The sequence below is a fragment of the Typopeltis vanoorti genome, chromosome 2, assembly GCF_054136105.1.
Source record: "Typopeltis vanoorti isolate ZY-2024b chromosome 2, IOZ_Tvanoo_1.0, whole genome shotgun sequence".
Classification (NCBI taxonomy): Eukaryota; Metazoa; Arthropoda; class Arachnida; order Uropygi; family Thelyphonidae; genus Typopeltis; species Typopeltis vanoorti.
In genome coordinates this window covers 181801688-181827700 of record NC_143550.1, presented here as the reverse complement: position 1 = coordinate 181827700, position 26013 = coordinate 181801688, and the positions used below count along the sequence as shown (strand labels likewise).

The window sequence follows — 26013 nt, the reverse complement described above, 5'->3', positions numbered from 1 at the left end:
ATTGAAAGATCTTTATGAACTGCTCATTAAGTATCTCCACCACACATTCTGCATCAGCTGTCTTTATATCATTTCCTCCAATCAATGTCATTCTTCCATAATCATTCTTTCTTTTGCTGGCTACATATTGAAAGAACTCCCTAGGATTCTTTTTGGCTTCATTAGCTAACTGCTGTTCATACCTCTCTTTAGCTACTCTCACCAACCAAGTCACCCTCTTTGCCTGGTCTTTGTAGACCTCATGAAATTGGTTACTTCCACTTCTCTTATGCTGCCTCCACAATGCCCTTTTTCTCTGTATCGCATGCTTAATCTCTTTATTCATCCATCTCACACCTACCTTATTTAACCTTCTCACCCGTGGTATACATTTAGACATTGCATCTACTAAATAATTTTTCAAAATCCCCCAAGCTGCATTGATCTCTTTTCCAGCTAACTCCTCATTCCATGCTACAAGCTGTCTCCTGAGCTCTTCATATTCTACAACAACTATTTAAATAGAGCATTTATTATTTGTGTAGAGTATGTATTTGCGGGACAAATACATACTCTATACGAACTAAGAACCTCAAAATTAGAAATCTCTAGCAAGATAAATCTAAAAAGATATATTGCCTCAATAATTATCTGACTCAGCACAGGACACGATGAGATATCTTTGGAGTGAACCGTTAAGAACTAATATACATTTCTTCAACCATAAAAATCGCATATATAGTGACTACAGCTCTATAGCAACGTTTCTGAACTATTGCATACATGACAATATGTTAAAGATACCAAGCTATTTTAAACCTGGTTTTACTCTATTGGAGTAAAACCAGGTTTAAAATAGCTTGGTATCTTTAACATTTATTATATACCCAAGGTAAAATACTTTCTACATGACAATATCTTCTAAGGTTCAATGGGCTTTTTTGGCATTAACTATTATTCTGTGCTAGAGAAATAAATAGTGTTGTGATACTATTGGATATTAAATTGTGCAACTACAATTTAAGAATACTGCAGCCCAAATTTTAATTAATCAAATTATTTATACACTTATATTCAAAATTTATATTTTATATTTAATGTAATGAAAGAAATTTACTTTATGAAATACAGTACCAGTATTTCATGAAATTGTTGTTAAACATTATAAATCTACTGTGTAACTATTGAAAAATATGAATCATAAATTTACCTGGCAACTCTGGTCCTCAGTACTTTGCATTTCTGCAAGAAAGAATTCTCCTTCTTGACATTCAGCCAAGGCATCACCTGCTGCATGCCTTAATTTGCCATGCTGTTCATATGGGCTTCCCATTTGAGATCCCTTTAAATAAATGGTTATGTCTTGGTTAGGTCTCTATTAAAATAATCTTAAGCTTATTAATGACCATATTTTGATTGATAGCTGAAGATATCTTATCATCACAGTGATAATGCATTTAATAAGAATGGAATTTAATTAAAAAGATCTTTTCAACCAAGGTTCAGATTTGCAAGATAAAAATACAGCATATCACTGTATTTCTACTTTGCAACAAAATAAAATAATAAAAAAAAAAATTTTCTGAGAAAAGTGTTTTGTATTATGGGAGATACTGGGATAGGAGTGTTGGTATCTTGCTCCACCTTTGCTACGAGTTGCCTGGTGTTGTACTACTTACCCAGGTAAGATAGTACAACACCATATTCAGTCCTGAAGATATTTTCAGGCACAAACTTTGTTTGCTCTCACTGGGATAAAGGATTAAACTAAATTTATCATAGTCTAACCTAGTGAAAAATAAACTTTCAACATCTTTCTCTAAATCCAGAGTAATTTAATTAAAAAAAAAAAAAAAGGTGGCAAACCTTTTGGTAACTCCTATAGGTAAAGATGACCTTGCTACTGCTTCTGCCTGGTATCTCCAACTCTGGGCCTGGCTCCCACTGAAGAGACCTCAATAAAGGTCGAATCTAGTCTGGGTAGTGGCCAATCTCTTAATGCATAACAGTACATATCCACAAGGAGATGTGTTTTGCATTATGGGAGATACTGGGATAGGAGTGTTGGTAGCTTGCTCCACCTTTGCTATGAGTTGCCTGGTGTTGTACTACTTACCCAGGTAAGATAGTACAACACCATATTCAGTCCTGAAGATATTTTCAGGTGCAAACTTTGTTTGCTCTCACTGGGATAAAGGATTAAACTAAATTTATCAGAGAAATGACCAAAAATGCAATTCCTGTCTCAAATTTAAAATAGCAGCTATTTTTTTCTATGCCAGCGCTAAAAAAATTACAGGGCTGGTTAACCAAGCAGAGAGCATCTCTCTGCTCTCAAACCAGGCTTGAATCACACTGTAGGAATGTTTATTAAGTAGGAAAGCAGTCTCTCAGTGGATGGTGAAATTTAGCCACCACCACAAAAACATTCACAAATATACTGGAGACAGGAAGCAGCTGCTAAAGACCAATAAACTTAAGTTATTGGTTTTAGAAGCTGCTTTCCAGTTAAGGATTTCCAGTTTATATCTAACTTAGCCCAACCCATTTGCTTTTTTTTTTCATAATAATAATAATAATAATAATAATAATAATAATAATAATAAAAGGTTGTAACTACTGTCCATTCCAGGTATCAATCTTTCTACATCCTAATGATTCTCCAGTAATATCATCAAAAGATATAGTAGACCTTGACATAATATTTTTTCTCAAACTCCTAAATCAATAATCGAGAAAAATTTCCTCCTCCATCAAATACTTCATACCTGATATACGATATCACATCAACAAGTGACCAAGAAAATCTTGAACAACTCAGATCACAAAACGTCCTGATAGTTGAACAATCAACTTCTCAAGTCTCAACTGCTCTCAAAACCTCTGTTCCAAAACTAATGCTCATTTTATGCTTTGCACTTTCTCATTCCACTGGCAACAATGCTACAGCTTGGAAATAAGCCAATTTCAAATCTATCCTAAAAGATCAAACTATATGATCTAATTAATATCTGATTGCAAATCAATTCTTTCCAAAAAAAAAGGTAGGCAAGTTCAGTGACAAGAGCTGCATCATGAACAATTTGCTTTGACTCTGTGTGTTAACTGCTTCACAGACTTCCTACAAATAAGAACCATCCTGAATGTTTATGTCAGTGTGTATGTGTATATATATATATATATATATATATATATATATATATATATATATATATATATATATATATATATATATATATATATATATTATATATTTATTTATTTATATTGGACCCATACACGAGAGGCTGGGTGATCAACCTACAGTACATTAGTGCCATATATGGGCAGTGGGTTGGGAAAGGAGAAACTTATTTACATTTCATTGAAAAGCTTGTATATTCTATTCCTTGGAAAATACATCAAGGGGGAGACTGTTCCACAATAAAATAGTAGCAGGGATGAAGGAGGAGGAAAAGAAACTTGTTCTGTGGGTTTCAAGGTGTACTCCTGAAAGGATGTTGGGCAGCAGATGTATGTGTTCCAACAGGCTTAGTACTGAGTGGGGGAATTATTGATGCTATTTCAGACGAGCATTTGCCATGAAAATATTTATAGAATATGCAAATTGCAAAGATCAAACGTCTGTGTGAAAGTGAGGAGAATAAGTTGGTAAGAGATGGATCATTTATCAATCTAATTCCTCTCCTCTGCATTGAGTCAAGCATTTGAAGGAGCTTTTAAAAGCCTCACTTCCAAATGTGAGGGCAGTATTCAATAGATGGGCAGATTTGCGATTTGTATAAGGTTAACAGAACCTAGAGGTGAAGTAACATCTTGAGTGAAAGAGAAATCCAAGTTTTTGGAAGTTGAGGATGTAATGGTTGTGATGTGTTTATGCCAGGAGAGGCCTGATGTCGGGGTAATTCCAAGAGAAACCTCATCTTGTATTCCTCTCCTAATTTGAGTGTTATCAAAAATAATACTAGGGGAAAATGGTTCTTTTTTGTGAGAAATAAATGATCCAAATAATGATCCAAATAGAGCGTGGAATTCGCAACCTGCCTAACCACATCGCCAACAACGTGAGACTGGATGTAGTCGGTGTTCTCACTAATGATCCAAATAGAGCGTGGAATTCGCACCCTGCCTAACCACATCGCCAACAACGTGAGACTGAATGTAGCCGGTGTTCTCACTAAAGCCAAACCTCCAAAATCCAACTTATCCAAAAACGAATATACAGCCCTACAAGAATTAAAAAACAACAAAAAAATAGTAATCACCAAAGCTGATAAGGGAAGCGCCACTGTGGTACTTAACCAAAAAGACTACAAAGGTAAGCTAAATTCTTTAATACGAGACCGTACTACTTACCTCCCCGTTGAATATAATCCGACCAACTCTCAGATTAGAACTATCCACAGTCTCCTTAAGAAAGTCACTTCTTGGCCTGTGGAAGTTACCAACAAACTTAAACCTTATAACTCTAGACCCCCCCCGATTATATGGACTCCCAAAAATACATAAACAAAATGTGCCATTACGTCCCATAGTGGATGGCATTGATTCCCCCACATATAAATTAGCCAAACATTTAGCCAAAACGCTCACACACTACACTGGCAACACACCATCACACATAAAAAACTCGGCCCACTTTAAAGCCAGTATAGAAAACCTCACACTCCAACACACTGACATAATGGTCAGTTTTGACGTCTCCTCCCTATTCACTAATGTCCCACTCAAAGAAACCTTTGAGCTCATCCAAGCCAAGTTTCCTCCCGATATCTCAGCCCTATTTCAGTTCACAATAAACTCAGGCTATTTCGTTTGGCAAGGAAAGTTCTACAAACAGATAGAGGGGACAGCCATGGGTTCACCACTTTCCCCACCCTTGACCAATTTCTTTATGGAGACATTTGAAGAGAAAGCCTTAAACTCTGCCCCACAAAAACCCACTATTTGGCTTCGTTATGTGGATGATGTGTTTGCTATTTGGCCACATGGCTCAGATACACTCCACTCCTTCCTAACACACTTAAACAACCAACATCCCAGAGTCCAGTTCATCTTAGAAAAAGAGGAAAACAACACCCTCCCCTTCCTAGACACTTTAATCACCCGCTAGCTTGATGGATCTTTGGTTTTCTCTGTTTACAGAAAACCCACCCCACACTGGCAGATACATTCACCAGCAATCCCACCACCCCCCCTCACAACAATATGGGGTGATAAAAACACTATATAACAGGGCAAAATTAATCTGCTCAGATGACAAGGCCCTGACTATGGAACTAAACCACATCCTCAACACTTTCTTAGCCAATGGCTACAACCCCAAAAAAATCCAAAAAATACTAAAACCTGTAAACCACAACCCCCCTCCCCCCTCCACAATAAAGACTACACCAAGTCTATCACTATCCCCTACATCCAGGGCACCTCTGAAAAAATAACTAATATCCTCAAAATATGACCTTACTTCCTGTTACAGACCATATAAAAAGTTGGCATCCCTTATCCGCTCTACCAAAGACCAACCACTTCCCCTAGACCTACCTGGTGTATACCAGGTCCCTTGCAGCTGCAAATTGTCCTACTTTGGCCAAACAGGCAGAACAACAAATATCAGGATTTCAGAACACCAAGACTGCATCCGTTTTCACCAGTACAGCCGCTCTGGACTGGCAGACCATGCCTTAGATACCCACCATAAAATTCGTCGGAAGAAGACAAAAATAATCCATCGCAGCAAGTTTAAATACGAAAGACTATTCAAAGAATCTTCAGCAGCTCTAAAAAACGTTCCTAACCTCAACAAATTTGGGTGCATGAAACTGCCCCAAATTTGGGAGACTTTCATTTTGAGAACTTCAGCCCAACTGCCAAGACTACCAAATTAGCCCGCAAGAGGGCACCATTAGGACTTTAGGAACAAAATTAGTTCCTATTTTCTTCCTCATTTGCTTTGTTAGTTTCTTAGTGCACATACCATATCTTTATGTTCCCGAAGATGGCAATGTGACATTGCCGAAATATAGAAGTGATTCATTAAAGTTATCTTTAATTTATTTACTTTATATGCGTTGTCAATTCCGTAAATTAATTACCAGTTAATAATAATACAGTTTTCTATGCATCTTCTGAATCACCAATCTTCATAATACAACCTTCTTTACTACTATACCTCGAAAATCTTTACTAGTTTTCTCTAACTCATTCAGTGCCAGTTCACACATGCACATACTGATCTCACCTACTCTCTCTCTGCCTTCCATTTAATCCTTTTTCTCTCTTCCATATCTATCAGCCAGTCTTCTCAACTCTTCTCTACATCTTTAATTGGACTACCTGATGGTGAAGATAGGAAAATCATTGTTCCAATAACCATGAAAAGATAAATTAAAATTTATATTTGTATGATGATACTGATAGTTTTCAATTAAATTTTGTGATAGCTGCGATTGGTAGGTACTGTTCAGTTGAGTTCAGATTATATGTTAATTTATTTCTGTGTTCATTTGTGTATGATAGTGAGAGTGAACAAACTGGTGGTGAGATGTAGATTGACACAAAAGGTGAATACAAGAGTGAGGATTTTTCAAAAATGGTAAGGTGTCATGAATGTAATATGTATGCTTGGGGAGATGTTGAGAATATCTATGCAGAAGGGTTGAATATGCAAGATGAGAGAATGTGGGTATGCAAGAAGTGTAATATGCCTATGGACTATGAGGTGCCTTTGAATGTGAGTAGCAAAAAGCAGAGCGGATGATCATGAGGATAGCTACAGAAGGAAGCAAGGTTGATGGTAAGGTAGCATGCAAGAATACAGCTGAGTACTGGTAAGACAGTTAGTGAAAAACGGGAATGTGACTGGTGGCACAAAAGCGTACATTAAAGGCAACGAAAAAAGAGAGTGTAAGTGGTGTGGTAGCAAGCACGAATACAGCAAAAAAGGTGATAGAAGACATGAAAGCAGAGTAAGTGAAGATGAGACGAGATGAAGTACAAGCAGAATGAAATGAGCATTATATATTTGCATGAAAGAGTGAGGAATAATGGAATGAAAGGTGGCTATGTAAAAGAGGTAATGAATGATTTGAGAGTAACTCTGTATAGGGATTAAGTTATCAGAGGTGTAACAAATAGGGACGTGCACAAGGTTTGTATTCCTGTAGGCAGAATAATTGAAACATGAGATATGAGGAGAAAGTGAGCAAAAGAGGTGATAGTAAAACAGTGGAAGTAGGAATGAATAATTTAGTTGGGAACAAGGAGAATGTATGGTTGGGAGAGTAAAATGTTGAGGAGAAGAGTAGAAGATATTGTGAATGGATAGTGAGTAGTGCAAATAAAGAGAATGAGATGGCAGGAACACAAGACAGAGAAATGGAAGGGGGGGAACAGGGTAAACAGAGAGACACTGTGCGCGAAGTGAGCATGCTGGATGTAGAAGTGAATGTGTGAATGGACAAGAAATCCTTGAGATAGCCTGGGATATGCTGAGAATGTATGAGTCTGGTGAGAGACGAAGGATTGCAGGTGACAGAGAGCAATCACATCCAAGAAGTGGTATTCATGGGACTTGTTATAAAACCACAAATGAGCTATTATGTATGTATACAAATACCAAAAGTATCCAAATTAAGGGGAATGAAATTGTTGATTAAGTTTATCAACAATTTAAGGAAGTGTAGATAGAATGCAGAGTAATGAAACTGGTATGGAGATCTTGGGGTTGGAGGAGATGAGGGATATGGGGGTAATGGTAGACAAGAACCTGAAGTTTCAGGGAGAATACTAAAATTGTGAGCACAGCAGAATGAAATGTCCTCTGCATCATTATATGGAATGATGTAGATGACACTGACATGTGGAAGTAAGGATGTTATACTTCCGTTCTATGAGGGTGGTCTGAAAAGTTCTCGGCCTTGACCATAGATGGCAACACTATTGGCAAGATTTTTTTTTTTTCTAAGTTGGTACATCTGTCATAAACATCCATGTGAAATTGCAAGTTATTCTATCAAGTAGTTTGTTTTATACAGCTGTCTGAAGCAAAAGTGTTGTCTGCGTCCCTTGAAATGGATAAAATTCTTTGTAAAAGAAGGTTTAATGCCTAAGGAAATTCATTCAAATTTCATAAAAGCTTATGGGCACTCTTCTCCTTCATTTTCGACAATTAAGAAATGAACTACTGAGTTTAAATGTGGCCATATCAGCCTTGAAGATGATTCACATGAAGGACGTCCAAAAAGCATAGACAAAGCATAGACAACACCAGAAATCATTAAGTGCACAAATATGGTATTGGATGACCGACAAGTCAAAGTGCATGAAATTACTGAGACTATAGGCATCTCAAAAGAACGTGCAGGATATATTTTGCATGAAGAATTGCAAATGAAAAAGCTTTGTGCAAGATGGGTGCCACACTTGCTCACATCAGATCAAAAATGCACTCACATGATAATCTCTGAAGAGTGCTTGGAACATTTTAACAAGAATAAAACTGCTTTTGTGTGTCGATTTATTACTATGGATGAGACTGGGATTCACCATTACACACCAGAATCCAAACAGCAGTCAAAACAATGGACAGAAGCCAGTTGTTCAGTGCCAAAGAAGACAAAGTCAGTTCCATCAGCAGGAAAGGTCATGGCATCAGTGTTTTGGGATGCTAAAGGCATTTTGTTTATTAATTATCTTGAAAGGGTAAAACAATAACCGGGGAATATTATTCTGATCTTTTAACCAGACTAGATGAAAAAATTTGTGAGAAAAGACCTGGTTTGCAGAAGAAAAAAAATCATCTTTCATCAGGACAATGCACCTGCCCACAAAGGTGTTTTGCCAATGAAAAAATTAAGAGATCTGCACTATGAATTGTTGGAACATCCATCCTATTCCCCAGATTTGGTCCTCTCTGGCTTCTATCTCTTCCCAAAACGAAAACTCTTCCTCACTGGTCAGCGTTTTTTTTTCGAATCAAGAGGTGATTTCAGCTGCAGAGGGGTATTTTGCAGATCTTACTGAGAACCACTACAGGGATGGGATAATGGCACTGGAGCATCGCTGGAATAAATGTATTAGTCTTAAGGGAAATTATGTTGAAAAAAAAAAAAATTTTTGAAAATTCATTTTTTTATTGTTAGGCTGAGAACTTTCCAGACCACCCTCGTATAAGATTTGATCAGGCTGTATATGGATTATTGTGCATGTATTGGTCACCTGGTTTACAAAAGCATGAAGAGATATTGGAGAGGGTCTACAGATGATCTCTGGTCTGCTAGTAGGACAGATTAAAGGAATGGAACTTACAGAGTTCTCTGATAGATAGGAGAAGGGGGGAGGGATATGATTGAGACATAAAAGCTGGTAAGAGATTATTATTATTGTACAGGTGCCTCCATGGAATCTGAAGACTCATCGCACAAGAACCAAACTATCCACACAATCAATCATACCTCTTCTTGAATCCATTAACAGACAAAGGACTCAAAACTGACCCTGGCAACCCAATCCACTCATCCACAACTCTCTAAGCAAAAAATCTAGTCCTCACACCAATACTAACACACCTTTATTCAACTTCCAGGGATGACCCCTTGTTCTAGTCCCTCCAGCTAAATGCTGAAACATTTCCCTTGCATGAATCCTATAAATCCCTGTAAGCAACTTAAATGTTTCTATCCTATCCCCTCTTTTTTTCTGCAATCAACCAACTTCTGTAATCCATACACCCTCAATCTATGTTCATAGGGAACATTCCACAGACCACTCACCATCTTGGTCACTTGCCTCTGAATCTTCTCCACCACTTCCGCATCCCCCAAGGAAACCCAGGAGCCCAGATATGAGCACAGTAATCCAGATGTGGATGTATCAAGGCCTTATAAAGAGGAATATAAACTTCCTTATTTGTCATATTCTTATCCACCCATTCTTGGATTCTCTTTTTGACCAATTTTTCCAGTACTTTTACCACCACACTTGAGATACTGATTGGTCTATAATTTGATACTGCAGTCTTAGAACCTCCCTTATGCAAGGGAATTATTTTGCCCGCTTTCCACTTCCTTAGAACTCTATCAGAGCTGAGACTTAAATGAAAGAGCCTACTCAGATGCAATGCCAGTTACTTGCAACATTCTCTTAAAACCCAAGCTGATATCCCACAGCTGTATTTACATTGAGATTCTGCAATATCCTAAGAACCTCCAATTCATCCACCCTGTTCCCACATTAGTATCTGTCACATATGTTAAAGCAGTAACTTCATTAGGATGATATACCCTTGCAAAGTAGTCACTCAGTAACTCAACTATTTTATCTGCTTCCGTCTCCTCGTGACCATCATCACCCATTAAGGTTAATCTTCCATAGTCATTCGTCCTCTTACTTGCCACATAACGAAAGAACTCTTTGAGATTTCCTTTGGCCTGTTCAGCTAGATTCTTCTCATTATCTGATTTTGCCTTCCTTGTCATGCTGGTCACCTGTAAAAGTGTGAGCATGTGAATGAGGAATAGGTTTTTGGACAGGTTATTGGAATGGCACTCATCGCACTGCCTTAACGTGTGGTGAGTGCCTAGAGAGTGAATGCTTTTAAAGCACAGTATGATGAACTGTGTGTGTGACAGTGGAACCTCTCACAATTTAAGCTGAAAGATGCAGCAAAAAAAAATTCAAGTTTCCATCATTTTCAAAATGCTGTCAATGCTAAAGAGATGAAAATAATAAATGGACCAATTTTCTTTAAAGCTATCTATCATGATTATCTCTCATAAAAATTCTAATTTTTATTTTGTCCTCCACATAACTTTTTTGGGGCTCCAAAGTTCGGTAGTCTTAATTTTTTTGCAAAATTTAAGGGGGGGGGGGGGTTCCCAAGAAGAAAACATAAACACACACACACACACACACACACACACACAAAAAAAAAAAACCTGGCTCGTGGATTCAAACAGGGTAAAATACAAAATGGGGAAAAGAGCACTTGCAACACCAAAAGGGTGGCCTACTTCAAAAAAAAAAAAAAGTTTAAAATAACAAAAGACACCTACAGGCGTTGAACCATGGGTTCAACGCCTGTAGGTATCTGATGCCATCTTGATAAGATTCTTCCACTGCATTCTATTTTGTGCAAGATGACTCATTTTGTGTACAGAGTTTCTGCATCATTGCCCTATTCTCTGTTTGGTCTTCCTCTTTTTGTTCTTTCTTTCAATCATTCCAAACAGCAACGTTTTTAATTTTCTCTCATCGTTCATTCTATATATATGGCTAAATAGACATAGTTTCCTTTTGATTATTTTCTGTATCAGGTTTTCTTTTGGTTGCATTTGTCTATAGATTCGTCTATTAATTTTAAAAGAAATTCGGTGGATCTACCAAGTAAAAAAAAATGAGCATCATGTTAATAGGTACCAAGAAGAATCTAAAAAAAATATTTTCTTCCATCAAAAGGACAGTGTGATAAAATAACTTGCAACAAAATAAATCAAATTCAAAAATTATACAGAATCAACTGCCTGATGATTGTGCTTGAAATTATCCAAAAGTGAATATATTTGTTATAGTTGATTATTAGTATAGTAGCTCACAAATAATACTCGTTTTCAGCCTCCCTTAAATCTTGAAGATGGCAAATGAATTTAAGGTTTGTTACAAAAACATTACGCTTCTAGTCTGTTTTTATTTTCCTCTTAAACAGTACTGTGCTTTAGCAACATTTTGACTGGAATCAAACACCATGCATAAAAATGACCATGATCATGCCAATGATTTTTACTTAAAATTTTGCAGCAACAAAATTACCTCCTAAAAGTCTTCAGGGGATAATTTTTTTTCCTATCCATTGTGCTGCCACCACACTTACTGGAGGTCTGAAGTGACATGAAAAAGTTCTGGTCCTGTTCTAGAGAGACCATACCTGGTCTCTAGAACAGGACCACAGCATTATACACTGCTGTCCAAAACCTAAGGACAAATTACAAATTTCAACCATTTTTGAAAATTACAACTGCAAATTCGTTAAATTCTGCAAATACATTGAAATTTTTGAATCACACGCAAGGGTTCACATGGTAGCACTCGTGTTTGAAGGAAGCCTTTTTGTGAAGAAATAAAGCTGCAAACTGAAATGTCTTGTAATGTCTCACAGACATCATCTAGATGATTTAACGATGGGAAAAATTACGAAAGCTTGAAGAAGACCACGGGATTACTGATACTGCCAGGGAGTTTGAAATATCACATAGCATTGTATCCAGGCTCTGGGCAGTGTTTTAAACAAATGGAATGTGATCCTGACGTTTGCTAAGAAGTCGCCCTCACTCCACCACAGAGCCTGAAGACAGATTTTTGGTTATAACAGCAAAACACAATCAACTCACCATGGCAGGTCAGCCTTGCAAGTCGGCTCCATTCAAGCATAAGTATGTGAATATCTCAACAAACTGTGGCAAGACATCTGTGACAAGTAGGCCTGTAAGTCTGTGTCTCTTTATCCACAGCCCATCGAAGAGAACATTTTTGGTGGTGTTGTATCCATCAAAATTGGACAAGACACCAATGGATTAATGTACTCTTTACAAATGAGAGTCATTTTAGTCTTTCCTCTGATTCTAGACAACACTTGATCGGGCGTTAAAATGGTACTGCTTACCATCATGCGAATGTTCTTGAAAGGAAGTGCTGAGGTCATGGTGTGGCGAGGCATTATTCTTAATGGATGCACTGAGCTATAAGTACTGGAAAAAAGGACTAAGAGTGGTGAACAATACTGCAAAGTTCTTCAATGTCATGTTCAATTGTTCCATGGTGCTGTAGGCAAAGAATTCATTTTTATGGATGACAATGCCGCACCACATTGTACACAAGCAGTGGAGATACTTCTGGAGACTGAGGAAAGTCCCTCCTAGGAAACAAAAAGTCTATCATACCACTCATTAAACTCATTGACCGTTCTCACTCTCACCACTCTATCAGGCAATACATTCCACGGTTCAACCACCCTCCATGCAAAGAAACCACTCCTCACCCTCTTGCTCACAGTTTCCTTTCGTAGCTTCCAGGGATGGCCCCTTGTCATCACACCTTCCCACTGTTCAACCAAGCAAAAGAACTCTCCAGTGTCAACCCTGTAACAACCTCTCAACAGTTTAAAAGTCTCAATCATATCACCTCTCCTTCTTCTATCCACCAAACTCTGCAGTCCACATTCCCTCAGCCGATCCTCATAACTAACATTGTACAGTCCTGAAACTGTCTTTGTTATCTGCCTTTGTACCCTTTCCACAGTTAATTTATCTCCTTCAAATTTATTATTGCATGAAGTCGAGAAATTTCAACTTTTCACTTAAAAGGAAGCACTTTATGGTTTGGCATATCCAAATTGCCATATAAGGGTTACTTGAACACAAGAACTGCGATACTGCGACAGTATATCTGATAACCGAGATGGCTACTAAGTGACTAATGGGCAGGTAGCATATACAGTACAGCGTGAATCTGCTAGACAAAGGGGTGATTCACATCCTGGGTGGAACGCCGTGAGATTTCATCTGGAATTTTCCATTTAATATTTTCAGACTGAGGTTGACCATGAATAACTGAAGCCATGGAAAGTGAATCTGCAAATATGGGGGGGGGGGCCTACGGTATTATTTAATCATCAGCAAAAAAGGGGAGTGTTTAAGTTTACAGTAGGAGAAAATTTAATTCCTTGATGGAAATTTTTATTGCATTTTATTATTATTTCATTTAAATAAATATTAAAAAGGGGACATCCTTGTCGGACTCCTTACTTTATCTCTTTCGGTATTTCTTTTAGTATGCTAAATAAAAGACTTCTTTTTAACTTTATCAAATGCTTTTTCAAAGTCAATAAATGTAATATGTGTTTTTAAATTGTATTCTCTTTTCTCTATTATCAATTTTAGACAAAAGGCTGGGTCTATACACTATTGTCCTTTTCAAAATCCATTTTGTACTTCTAAAATAAAGCTCTCAGAGTAATTTTTATTACTTTGTTATTTCAAATTCTACTATATATTTTATAACAGTAATTTAGAATACTTATACCTCTATAGTTTTTAGGGTCATCTCTCTATTACCTTTTTTTTTAAAATAGGGATCACTATTGCTTTTTTCCATTCTATTGGTGGGTTACTTGTTTAATAGATTTTATTTTAAAATAATAAGAATTTTTCTCTAAACCTCATTCCCTAGCATATTTATATAATGAATATAGAATAATGATAGAGTAATAATCAAAATATAGGATGAATGCAACTGCAGATTCATGTATGATAAGTTATTATTATTATTAAAAAACAAGACCTCATGGAGTCAAAGACTCATCTAGGAGGTCCTTTTATCTCACACACATCTCATCATACCGGGTCTTAAACACATTCAAACTCCCTGCAGACACCACACTCTCAGGCAAGGCATTCCAATCATTCACAACTCTGCACGAAAAAAACCTGCCTCTCACTCCCTTACTCACACCCTCTTTATACAGTTTCCAGGGATGACCTCTGGTTCTCCCCTGATCTCCCACTATTCTCTGTAGAACTTCTCCACCATTGATCCTATAACAACCCCTTACCAACTTGTAGGTCTCTATCATATCTCCCCTCTTCCTTCTCTCCACTAGACTCTGCAAATTACATCTTTTCAATCTTTCCTCATACTCGACATTCCAGAGGTCAGAAACTACCTTAGTCAGCCGCCTTTGGACCCTTTCCAACATCTCTTCATCCTTCTGAAAACCAGGTGACCAAATCTGGGCACAATAGTCCATGTGTGGCCTAATCAAAGCCTTATACAATGGAACAAGAATCTCCCTACTTCTACACGTCAATGTCCTCCTCATCATTCCCAGAAGTCTTTGTGTTGTCTTCACAATTTTGGCAATGTGTCCCCTAAATTTTAGATCCTTATCCACTATCACTCCAAGATCTCTTATTTCCTCTACTTCCAGCAATATATTCTCACCAAGCATAAATTCTGCATCCCATCTTTGTTTTCCAAATTTTAAAACCTTACATTTTGCAACATTGAACTCACATCCCCATTTGCTTGCCCAATCACTCAATTTATTCAAGTCTTCTTGCAAGGCCACAACATCTTCACTACTCTTTATGGTTCTTCCCAACTTTGCATCATCTGCAAACAACTGAATATCTCCATCCAAATCTTCGCCAATATCATTAATATACAAGTTAAATAGTAATGGCCCTAAAACAGATCCCTGAGGCACTCCACTAGTCACTTTCCTTTTCCTGGATATTGCACCCCCATACACAACTTGTTGATACCTATCAGATAGCCAGTCTCCAATCCAATGCACTAATCTAATATCCAACCCCATCTGCTCTAGTTTGACTGTCAACTTATCATGAGGTACTCTATCAAAATTATTAGTGGTAATACTGGCAGAAACTGGTTTAAACTATTAGTACCTATAAGACATATATATATTTTTTTACTCTTTTATTTCTTTTATTTAAGTCTTTTATTTCAAATAGAAGTTTTAGAAACTTTTTTTTTTAATTACCTGTATATAAAGTATGCCACCTGTCAAAATAAACATTTTGACAAAATAAACCATGTTTCCTTAACAATGCAAGTTTTCTTCAAAGAAATAAGTTACTTTGGAACCAATATAGACCTAAAGTGTTTAGATAAATCTCTTCATTATGTAAAAAAGTGCAGTCATTAGTTTTAAAAAAACTGCTTATCAGAGACAGCCTTAATGACTAATCAAGTTAACTGAAAGATGGTAGGTGGCTGTTTATCCTCCTATGCTTGGAAGGATAAGCCAAACAAAGAAGGCCATCCACAAAGTTCAATCTTAATATCCATACAAAACTCAAATTAGCAATGGCTTTCAATCATTAATTGCAACCTTTCAAAAAAGAACTATGCATTTGGTTGCATTATAATCACAGCAATGTAATTGCATACAGGGTGTTAAGGTATTATTTCGGATGTCAAAGCACGGGGTCTAACTCTGAATGCTACTAAATAATTATAACAACATCTGCAGCTTGAAGAGATTCAGGCAGATCCAATACCCTAGTTGGAGTCAAATTTACAGGAGATTCATTACTTGCACATTTTGAGGTTGCCTGATCAACTGGAGGCTTTTCTGTCACTGTCTCCTCAACTGGTAAAGAAGCAGAAGCAACAGAAGAATTATTAGGTTCACCACCCCCACTAGACTCTGAAGGAGATACATTCTGAACAACCTCTTGCTCTTTTTGTGCATCTGGATTATGCTGAAGCTCAGTTTCTGTTCTTGCTCAGTACCCATTAAATTGATAATATTAGTACAGTAGAATCCTCTTATTGTGATTGCAGATAATATTATCATTTGGCTGTTGTTATCAAAATCTGTCGGTCCCAAAACACTCCATTTAAAATGAATTAGAAATAATCTGTCTATTATAACTAAGCCGGCCTGGTTGGCTGAGCGGTTAGCATATCCGCTCCCCAGCCAAAAGGCTGTGGGTTCAAATCCTGCCAAGGGCATGGATGTTTGCGACTATCTGTGAGAATAGTGGTGGTGGTGGTCGGCAGTAGATGGCGCTGATGATGAAGGTAGTTGTCGTTAGTGGAGTGGTAGAGATGGAGAGTTGTAGAACAAGTGCCCTCCCTCAATGAGTCTTTGGACTCCCTGGAGGTGTTATGTAATAATAATAATAAAAGTTCTGGTTATCGTTATCATAATCCTCGAATGTTTAGCCTTTTGCCTCTCAGAATTCTTATATGTTCCAAGCAAATGCAGGTGGGTAATCTTAATCTTCGATAAAATTAAATCTTCCAGGCAAACGCGGGGGGGGGGGGAATATAAATACAGTCCAATTGTGATTTTTTGAGTTTATTTTTGTACTCTCTTTCAGTAAGTGAATTTGACTTTAAGTGCTCGCTAAAACAGCCCTTAGCATTATGGAAGAAGCAAGTAAAAAAACCTAAAGATTTATCTTTTCAAGAAAAGCAAAGAATTTTTGGAGTGCTATAATAAGCTGCCCAAAATAAGTCAGTGTAGTGCGGCTGGTACATTTAAAAATTGCATAGCCACTCTTGTGTAAGATCTTAAAAAATAGATCAAACATTGAAACTCTTACCAGCTCTTACTAATGAGAACATGGATTGGAAGAGAGCCTGATCTGGTAAGGATGCTTAAGTTGAATCAGCATTAAAATTTTGGTTAATAATGTTCGTGAAAAGAATGCTTTGATTAATGGGCCTTTGATGCATCAAAAAGCAAAAGAATTTGCAAAAACAATGAACAAAGAAAATTTCATTGCAACTGATGGATGGTTTAACAGGTGGAAAAAGTGAGAGAATATTGTGTAATTGTGTACAAGCATATTCATGGTGAAGTAAAAAAGTGCTGAGTTTTTATCAGCTGATGCATGGATTAAGACCAAGTGGCCAAAAATTACTGCTGAATATTCTCCAGAGTAGATTTACAATGCAGACAAAACAGGACTCTATTTTCGTGCAATGCTTGAGCTTGCTTATTTGTTTAAAAATGAAAGTACCAAAGGATTTAAATCTTCAAAAGAGCAAGTGGCAATTCTTTGTTGTGCTAATATGAAAGGTGAGAAACAAAATGCTCTTAGTGAATGGAAAAATCCTCCATGTTTTAAAGGTATCAAAAGGGGGGGGGGGGGGAGACCAAGCAGACCCATCTACTTTTCTATAATATTTCTCTCCATGTAAATAGCCAGAATGAAGAGTAAATCTGAATAATTCCAAAATATTAGAGAATGGCTTAAAGTCAAGGACCTCTATCAAAGGTTCTGGTTATTTGTCATAGAAAGGAAAAATATACAGACAGCCAGATGGCACTGCAATGGGTTCCTTCTCCCCTCCCCCCAACTAGCCAATTTCTATAAAGAACAATGCTACACTACGTAGATGATTATTATTATTATTATTATTCTTATTATTATTCAGGCCTCCAAGGAGTCGAAAGACTCATCGAGGGAGGTCCTTCCTAAGGCATAAAGTCTGTCAAGACTCATATAGGGGAGGTCCCCCCTGAGAAACACAAAGACTATCATACCACTGTTTAAACTCACTGACCGTTCTCACTCCCACCACTCCATCAGGCAATGCATTCCACGGCTCAACCACCCTCCACACAAAGACACCACTCCTTACCCTCTTGCTCACAGTTTCCTTTCGTAACTTCCAGGGATGGCCTCTTGTCATCGCTCCTTCCTGTTGTTCAACCAAGCGAAAGAACTCCCCAGTGTCAACCCTGTAACCACCTCTCAACAGTTTAAAAGTCTCAATCATATCACCTCTCCTTCTTTTATCCACCAAACTCTGCAGTCCACATTCTCTCAGCTGATCCTCATAACTATCCTTGTACAGTCCTGAAACCATCTTTGTCATCCGTCTTTGTATCCTTTCCACAGTTAATTTATCCCCTTCAAATCCTGGGGACCAAATCTGAGAACAATAGTCCAAGTGTGGTCTGATCAGAGACTTATACAACGGAATGATAACCCTCTTATCTCTGCAGGTCAGTGTCCTTCTCATAATAGCAGCAATCCTCTGTGTTACCTTCACCACCTTTGCAATATGTCCCCTAAACTTCAGGTTTCTATCAATCATCAACCCCAGATCTCTTGTCTCCCCTACTTCCTCCAGTATAACTCCGCCCATAGATTATGCAGCATCCCATCGATGTTTCCCAAACCTCAAGACCTTATGTCGATGTTTCCCAAACCTCAAGACCTCAAGACTATATTTAATGCAGCATTTTGCTGCATTAAACTGACACCCCCATTCATTTGCCCATCTATCTAGCTTATTTAAATCCTCTTGCAGGGCTACCACATCTGCACTATTACTAATAATAGTGCAGATGTGTCTAAATTAAATTTACTGTTATCTTGCCACCTCTAGAGATCAGCTTGTTATGACATCAGTTACCTTTCAGTTACAGTCTGAATCGTTTCTACAACTATCTAATTGAGTGCTATTTTCTTAATATTACTACCTGTGTTGCTAAAATAGTTTACTTGACTATTCTTACTGTGAGTACTATCATGCCAAAAACATATTTTTTGTAATATACATATCAACACCACACTAGATTGTTACATGACCATGTAGTGAAGTTTTGCAATATCAAAAATACTAAATTCTACTAATAGCAAAGCAATTCCTATCCATTTTTCTGCTCGTTTTTAAACTTTTTTACATATGACTATATAAGTTTTTAATTAACACCAAAAGTTACTAATCACTCAGCACAAGATACAAACCAGTACAAATCAAACTTTACTAATCACTCAGCACAAGATACAAACCAGTACAAATCAAACTTGAATGATGAAAATGGGGCAATGTCATAATTATGGTACTACTACTACTACTATTGATTTTTTTTTTTAGTATATACATAATTTGACGTATTAAATTATACTTGGCAAGAAATATTCTTGTTTAATCCTTTACCAAAGCATAAACAAAATTTGCCCATGGAGTATCTTCATGAATAAATCAGTTGTATATAGAAGCTGCTGACTTCACATCAATTGCCTTAGTATCCCAAATTCAAAGCATATTTCCTTTCAGACAACATGTATTCTTATTTTTCAGACATGTATACTGCTATGTACTATGGGAAAGCCTACTACACAGCCTGGTTTCAACCTTTGATGTCTCATCACTAGGAGCCAGACCCAAGAAGATATCAAGGTTGAATTAATGTGGAAGTCATGTATTTTCCATATAGATTATTATTATTATTTGATACCTCCAGGGAGTCAAGAACTCATCAAGGGAGGCTATAAATCACTCATACATGTATCACCTTATATTAAAATACTCTGGAACAGATAGTTGTAAAAAATTTTTTCATCTGATTAGAATGTAAAGTATACTCACCAAGAAATTATATTCTTGTTTGTAACCAAGTGAAAAGATTGGATCATATAGAACTTCTGCATTGGATATATAGGAAATAACTCAACCTTCAGGATCTGGCTCCCGCTGATGAGACCGCAATAAAAGTTGAAATTGATCTGGGTAATGCCCTTTCCCATAATGCATAGTAAATACACATCCAAAAGGAAGTGTTGCTCTGCATTATGAGACAACTGCTGTGAAGTCAGCAGCCTCATTATATGATCCAACTGAGGTCCTCTTGGCAGTCATATAACTGAATTACTATATATAGACTTGTTTCTAAATGTTATGTTCTGCATTATAAAAAATAAAAATTTTAAATTAAAACAAAATAAATAAATCCAAAGTCGGGAATCAAAAATAAATTAAAATGGTCATCAATAAACAAAAATATTCACTGTTCAAAATGAGAAAAGGATACTATCTGGTGCTCAAAGTAGAGAAACACTACCAATTTTCTCAATTTTCTGACCTTTGGATAGGTTCTGGAATCACCTTCAATTAATTTTAACCAGTTCAAGCACAGATAATATCTAAGTCAAATGAAAACTTCAAAATAAACTGTTTTTATTAAAAAAAAATTTCTTACTTCCTGGTCAGTTGAATCAGATTTCCAGTAATGGGAATCGTCTTGGCATGTATCTATCCACCTTGGTGATAGCAATTCAACTTCAGGGGTACCAAAGTTTCCTTGCCTGATTTCCTCTCTACCAACTCCTATACCCTCTAGAGTACCTGAATGGTCACTGGTAGAAGGAGATATATCAAGAAAGATCTGTCTCCTATGTTTACCTGAAGAGTTGGATAGCAAATTGGATTCCAGAGGTAGAGAAGTAGGTGGACATATAGGCATAGGAGAAGATTCTTGGGCAGTACTAATATGACTGGCATGGCTTTCTGATGGTTGAACAGTTTTTGTTCCAATACTATTAATGGTGCGTGTGTCATCAAAATTTTGTTCCGATGGCAAAAAATTAAATCCACTAGTCCTATATTCATTCTGAATACACATTTGGTTACTGACTCCTAATATAACATCACTTCTGAAGGTATCCCTATCATTTTCCCACAAGAAAGATGAGTCATTTAATTGATAATCTGGAGATATACTGCACTGAACTGATGTTTGTGGGGCAGAAAAATCTGCTTTAGTCATCTGAATTAAAGATTCATTGCTTAATTTCACTTTTGATGATGAAAGCATATCAACATTTAGTGAAGGTGATGCACATGTTGATGGTGGCAAATGACCTGTCACATTTTGCCTTATAGAATTAACTACTTCTTTCTCTATCTGTATATGTTCAGCTGAATCATGTTTAATTCTATTCAATAAAGCATATTTGTTTTCTTCTTTATCTGTAAGAATTCCCTCTGAATCGGTCACACTTCCAGATGTCTCTTTTTGTGATTTACATAAAGATTTATCATAGGATTCTGCAATGGCATGAGAATATGAAGGGGATCTCTGCATTCCACCATTTTTTGTTAAAGAAGGGGTAGTTTCTAATTTAGAATCTAGAGAACTGGATAGCAAATGCTCAACATTATTTAAATGATTAATTTTATTTTCTTTGTCAAAATTTAAAGGAGGCATCTTATCTTCTGATGTTTCCAAACCAGAGGTTATTTCATCATCATCAGCAGCAGAAACTAAACCTTCTTTCTTGGTGTCTACAAATAAAGAGGACACCTGTTTCCTCTCTGTTGCAATCTTATTACTGGATTCAAAGGCAACTAAAAAAAAAAAAAAAGTGAAAAATACATGGAGTTTTAAAAAAAATAATGTATATTTAAATATCTGCTGACATTTCATGTGTGGATAAGATATAAAAATTAATTAAATAAATAAAAACATATCATGTAGGTAGTTTTCAGTATTGAGACCACATTGTAATATAAAGAATTTATTAAAAATAAACAAATTAAAACCCAACAAGTTTCGTGCATCGTAAGACTTGCATAATCAGGGGTAATGGTACATAAACGTTTTATACAACAAAAGCCTATTAACAATTAATTAAACATATTCTAACTTCATAACTGTTAGATAATTGATAAACCAGAATACAAAGGATACATTTGTTACTGTATGCATGTTGGGACATTGATAGTTGTTGCTATCACGTTCTGTGGTATCACACATGCTAGGTCCATGGCAGTTAAATTTTTATTATTATTATTATTATTATTCAGGCCCGCATGGAGTCAAAAGATTCATCGTGTGAGGCCCTTTCTAAGAAACACAAGACTATCAAGACTCATTGAGGGCGGTCCCTCCTAAGAAACACAAAGTCTATCATACCACTCCTTAAATGCATTGACCGTTCTCGCTCTCACCACTCTTCACCCTCTTTCTCACAGTTTACTTTTGTACCTTCCAGGGATGGCCCCTTATCATGACTCCTTCCTGCTGTTCAACCAAGCGAAAGAACTCCCCGGTGTCAACCATGTAACCACCTCTCAACAGTTTAAACGTCTCAATCATATCACCTCTCCTTCTTCTATCCACCAAACTCTGCAGTCCACACTCCCTCAGCAGATCCTCATAACACTGTACAGTCCTGATTTTTGTACAGTCCATCTTTGTTATCTGCCTTTGTACCCTTTCCACAGTTAATTTATCCCATTCAAATCCTGGGGACCAGATCTGAGAACAATAGTCTAAGTGTGGTCTGATCAGAGTCTTATACAACGGAATGATAACCATTTTATCTCTGCAGGTCAGTGTCCTTCTCATTATTGCAGCAATCCTCTGTGTTACCTTCACTACCTTTGCAATATGTCGCGTAATTTCCAGTTTCTATCAATCATCAACCCCAGATCATTTGTCTCTCCTACTTCCTCCAGTATAACTCCTCCCATAGAGTATGCAGCATCCCATCGATGTGTCCCAAACCTCAAGACCTTACATTTTGCTATATTAAACTGACACCCCCATTCATTTGCCCATCTATCTAGCTTATTCAAATCCTCTTGCAGGGCTACCACATCTGCACTATTACTAATAGCCCTTCCCAGCTTCGCATCATCCGCAAACAGCTGAATATCCCTTTGTAATCCATGGACAATGTCATTGATATAAAGGTTAAACAATATAGGTAGCAGTACTGAGCCCTGCAGAACCCCACTTGTAACCTTCTGTCTCTTTGATATTGCTCCACCTTACACAACTCTCTGATACCTATCGGACGGCCAATCCTGAATCCAGTTGACCAATCTGACATCCAGACCCATATGCTGCGACTTGCACCATATCAAATGCCTTTGCTAAGTCTAGGAAAATGGCCATATATGCCTTTCCCTCATCTAATGCGCTTGTAACTTTATTATAAAAGGCTAGCATATTGCTTAAACAAGAGTGCCCCTTCACAAATACATGATGTTGACTCTCACAGATAACATTACCCTCATCTGCCCAATGCCGTATACATTCCCTCACTAATTTCTTCAAGATCTTAACAACTACTGATGACACACAAACTGGCCTATAAATAGACACTTCCAGTCTGCTACCTCCCTTATGCAATGGCACTATCTTACCTTCCTTCCATTCCATGGGAGGAAGGTAAGATAGTGCCTTTCCTGCAGCCAGACTTTCATTGAAAAGCCAGGTCAAAGACACTGTCAGTTCCCCAGCACATTCTCTCAAAACTCGTGGTGAAATACCATCCAGTCCCACAGCTTTACTGATATCCAGAGTACTCAGTATTTGGAACACACACTCTCCTCCAGCACCTATAAACCTCGAACCTGCCCTGTCCCTCTAGTATTCAAATTAACTCCTCCAGGATGAAATACTCCAATAAAGTGTTCATTGAACAATTCCACTATGTCCTCTGCATCAGTCACTGTATTCCCATTTTTATCCCACAATGTCATTCTTCCACAGTCATTTCTCCTCATACTGGTCACATAACTAAAAAATTCCCTAGGATTTTCCTTGGATCTAAGGGCCATCTTTTCTCATATTCCAGTTTCGCCTTCCTTACCAGATAGTCACTGTCCTGACCTGTGTCACTCTCCTGGCCTTATATTCTTCATGCATCTTCTCTTCACCGGTCTCTTTATATCTCTTCCATAGCCTCTTTTTCTCATGCAGTTCCTGTTTAATATTGTTAGTCATCCACTTTACTCCAAATTGTGTCCTCTTCTTCACTAATGGAATACAGCTTACCATTGCTACTAACAAATATTCCTTCACAATTTCCCAAACACTAATGATATCCAGGCTTTCCAGTTAATTCCTCCCTCCACGAAACTTTTCCAAGTTGACGTCAAAGACCATTATAATCACCGGCTTTATAATTCCACATACGTTCCAGTCTCTTTGATACTCCTGCATTGCATTTTTATTGCATTGTGTAGGGATCCTAAGAATTTGTGAAGCTGCTTTAAATTTTCTTATGAAACAGTTATCAATATATGCATGCAGTCAGGAACTTCAGGTAGGACTTTTTTACATGTCCTACCTGAAGTTCCTGAAGTAGAAAAAGCCATCAAAAGTCTGAAATGTGGAAAGGCAGATGGGGTAGATGATATTCGACTGCTCTGCATAGGTCAGAAGGCCCAGACAGAGGGACGAATTCCAGATGATTGAAGTAGAGCTCTCATAGTACCCATATATAAAAGAGAAATAAAACTGAATGTGAGAATTACAGAGGTATTTCCCTTCTGAGTGTTCCTGGTAAGATATATGCAAGTATACTTGAGAAACGGTTGAGAAGAATTGTGGAAGAGAAGCTCGGTGAAGAACAAGCTGAATTCAGGCCAAACAGAGGCTGTCAGGATCAGATTTTCACTTTACGACAGATAGTTGAGAAATCATGGGAAAATAACAAAGATCTCTATTTAAGTTTTGTAGATCTGAAAAAGGCATATGACAAGGTGCCAAGAGAGAGAAGCTATTCCAAACGCTACAGTTATACGGTATCAATGGGGCATTATATCAAGCAATACTTCGTCGTTATTTGAGTTGTAGGTCAGCAGTTAGAATTGAAGGAAGTACAGGAAGGTTGTTTAATGTTAAATCTGGTGTCAGACAAGGATGTACTTTATTCTCTCTGTTATTCATTATCTATATGAATCACATTATGAAGGAAAGTGGTATTAAACCTGATATCAAAATTGGAGATGTTAATCTCAGCTCTCTGCTTTATGCGATTGATGTTATACGTCTAAATAAATATGCTACAAGTCAGCAAGATTCCCTGACTAAAGTGAATAACTGTTGTAATAGATATGGTATGAAGGTCAGCAATAAAAAGACAAAGACAAATTTCCCACGATGAGTCTTTTGACTCCATGGAGGCCTGAATAATAATAATAATAAAAAAAGACAAAGAAAATGAAAATAGGCAGACACATTGACAATATCAACTGCACTGTGAATGGAGAACCTATAGAACAAGGAAAACATTTCAGCTACTTAGGCATTATTTTTAGTGAAAATGGTAAATTAAATATGGAAATAGACAACAGAATCAACAAAGCTAGTATGGTAGGAAGTCAACTGAGTAAATTTATATGGAATAAGAGAAAAATTAAGCAAAACACTAAATTAGGCTGTATACAAGACAGTGTTCAAACCAATTTTAACTTATGGATCTGAGAGCTGGGTCAGAAGTAAAACACTTGACCAAAGACTAGAGACCGCAGATATGAGAGTCCTGAGAAAGATTAGGGACATGAACAGATGGCATCAATGACAATATCATATTAAAAACGAGCACATTAGGAAAGAACTTGACATTGCCAGCATTCCAGGAATGCGTTAGCAGAGCTGATCTCAGGTGTGGTCACTTAAACAGAATGGGAGAAGAAAGATTAGCAAAACAAGCGTTCTCTACCAGGATGGCAGGAAAAAGACCCAGAGGAAGACCAAGATACAATATTGATAGATTGATACAGTAAAAAGTGCCTTAGAAGTTAGAAACATAAGATTTGATAATGTTGAGTCTTAACAGGTAACAGACTGATTGGAATTCATATTTCCGAATTTAGGGATACAAAACACGTGTTGAAATGATTATTTTACTTATTATTAATAAAATAACACTTGATAGTGATAAAAAAAATGATAATAATTTAAAATAAAAT

The 26013-nt window shown here is 37.1% G+C and overlaps 1 protein-coding gene across 1 annotated transcript in view; it reads right to left on the bottom strand.

Moving 5' to 3' along the window:
- The window catches only part of LOC150109710 (uncharacterized), a 493008-nt gene that overhangs the window by 357371 nt on the left and 109624 nt on the right, over nucleotides 1-26013 (bottom strand). Inside the window, exons 3-5 of the mRNA XM_090403026.1 lie at nucleotides 20504-21651; nucleotides 16056-16259; nucleotides 1190-1354 (exon numbers count right to left, since the gene is read on the bottom strand). Of these exons, the coding sequence (XP_090259152.1) occupies nucleotides 1190-1354; nucleotides 16056-16259; nucleotides 20504-21651 (1517 nt within the window). The remainder of the gene's footprint in view (nucleotides 1-1189; nucleotides 1355-16055; nucleotides 16260-20503; nucleotides 21652-26013) is intronic.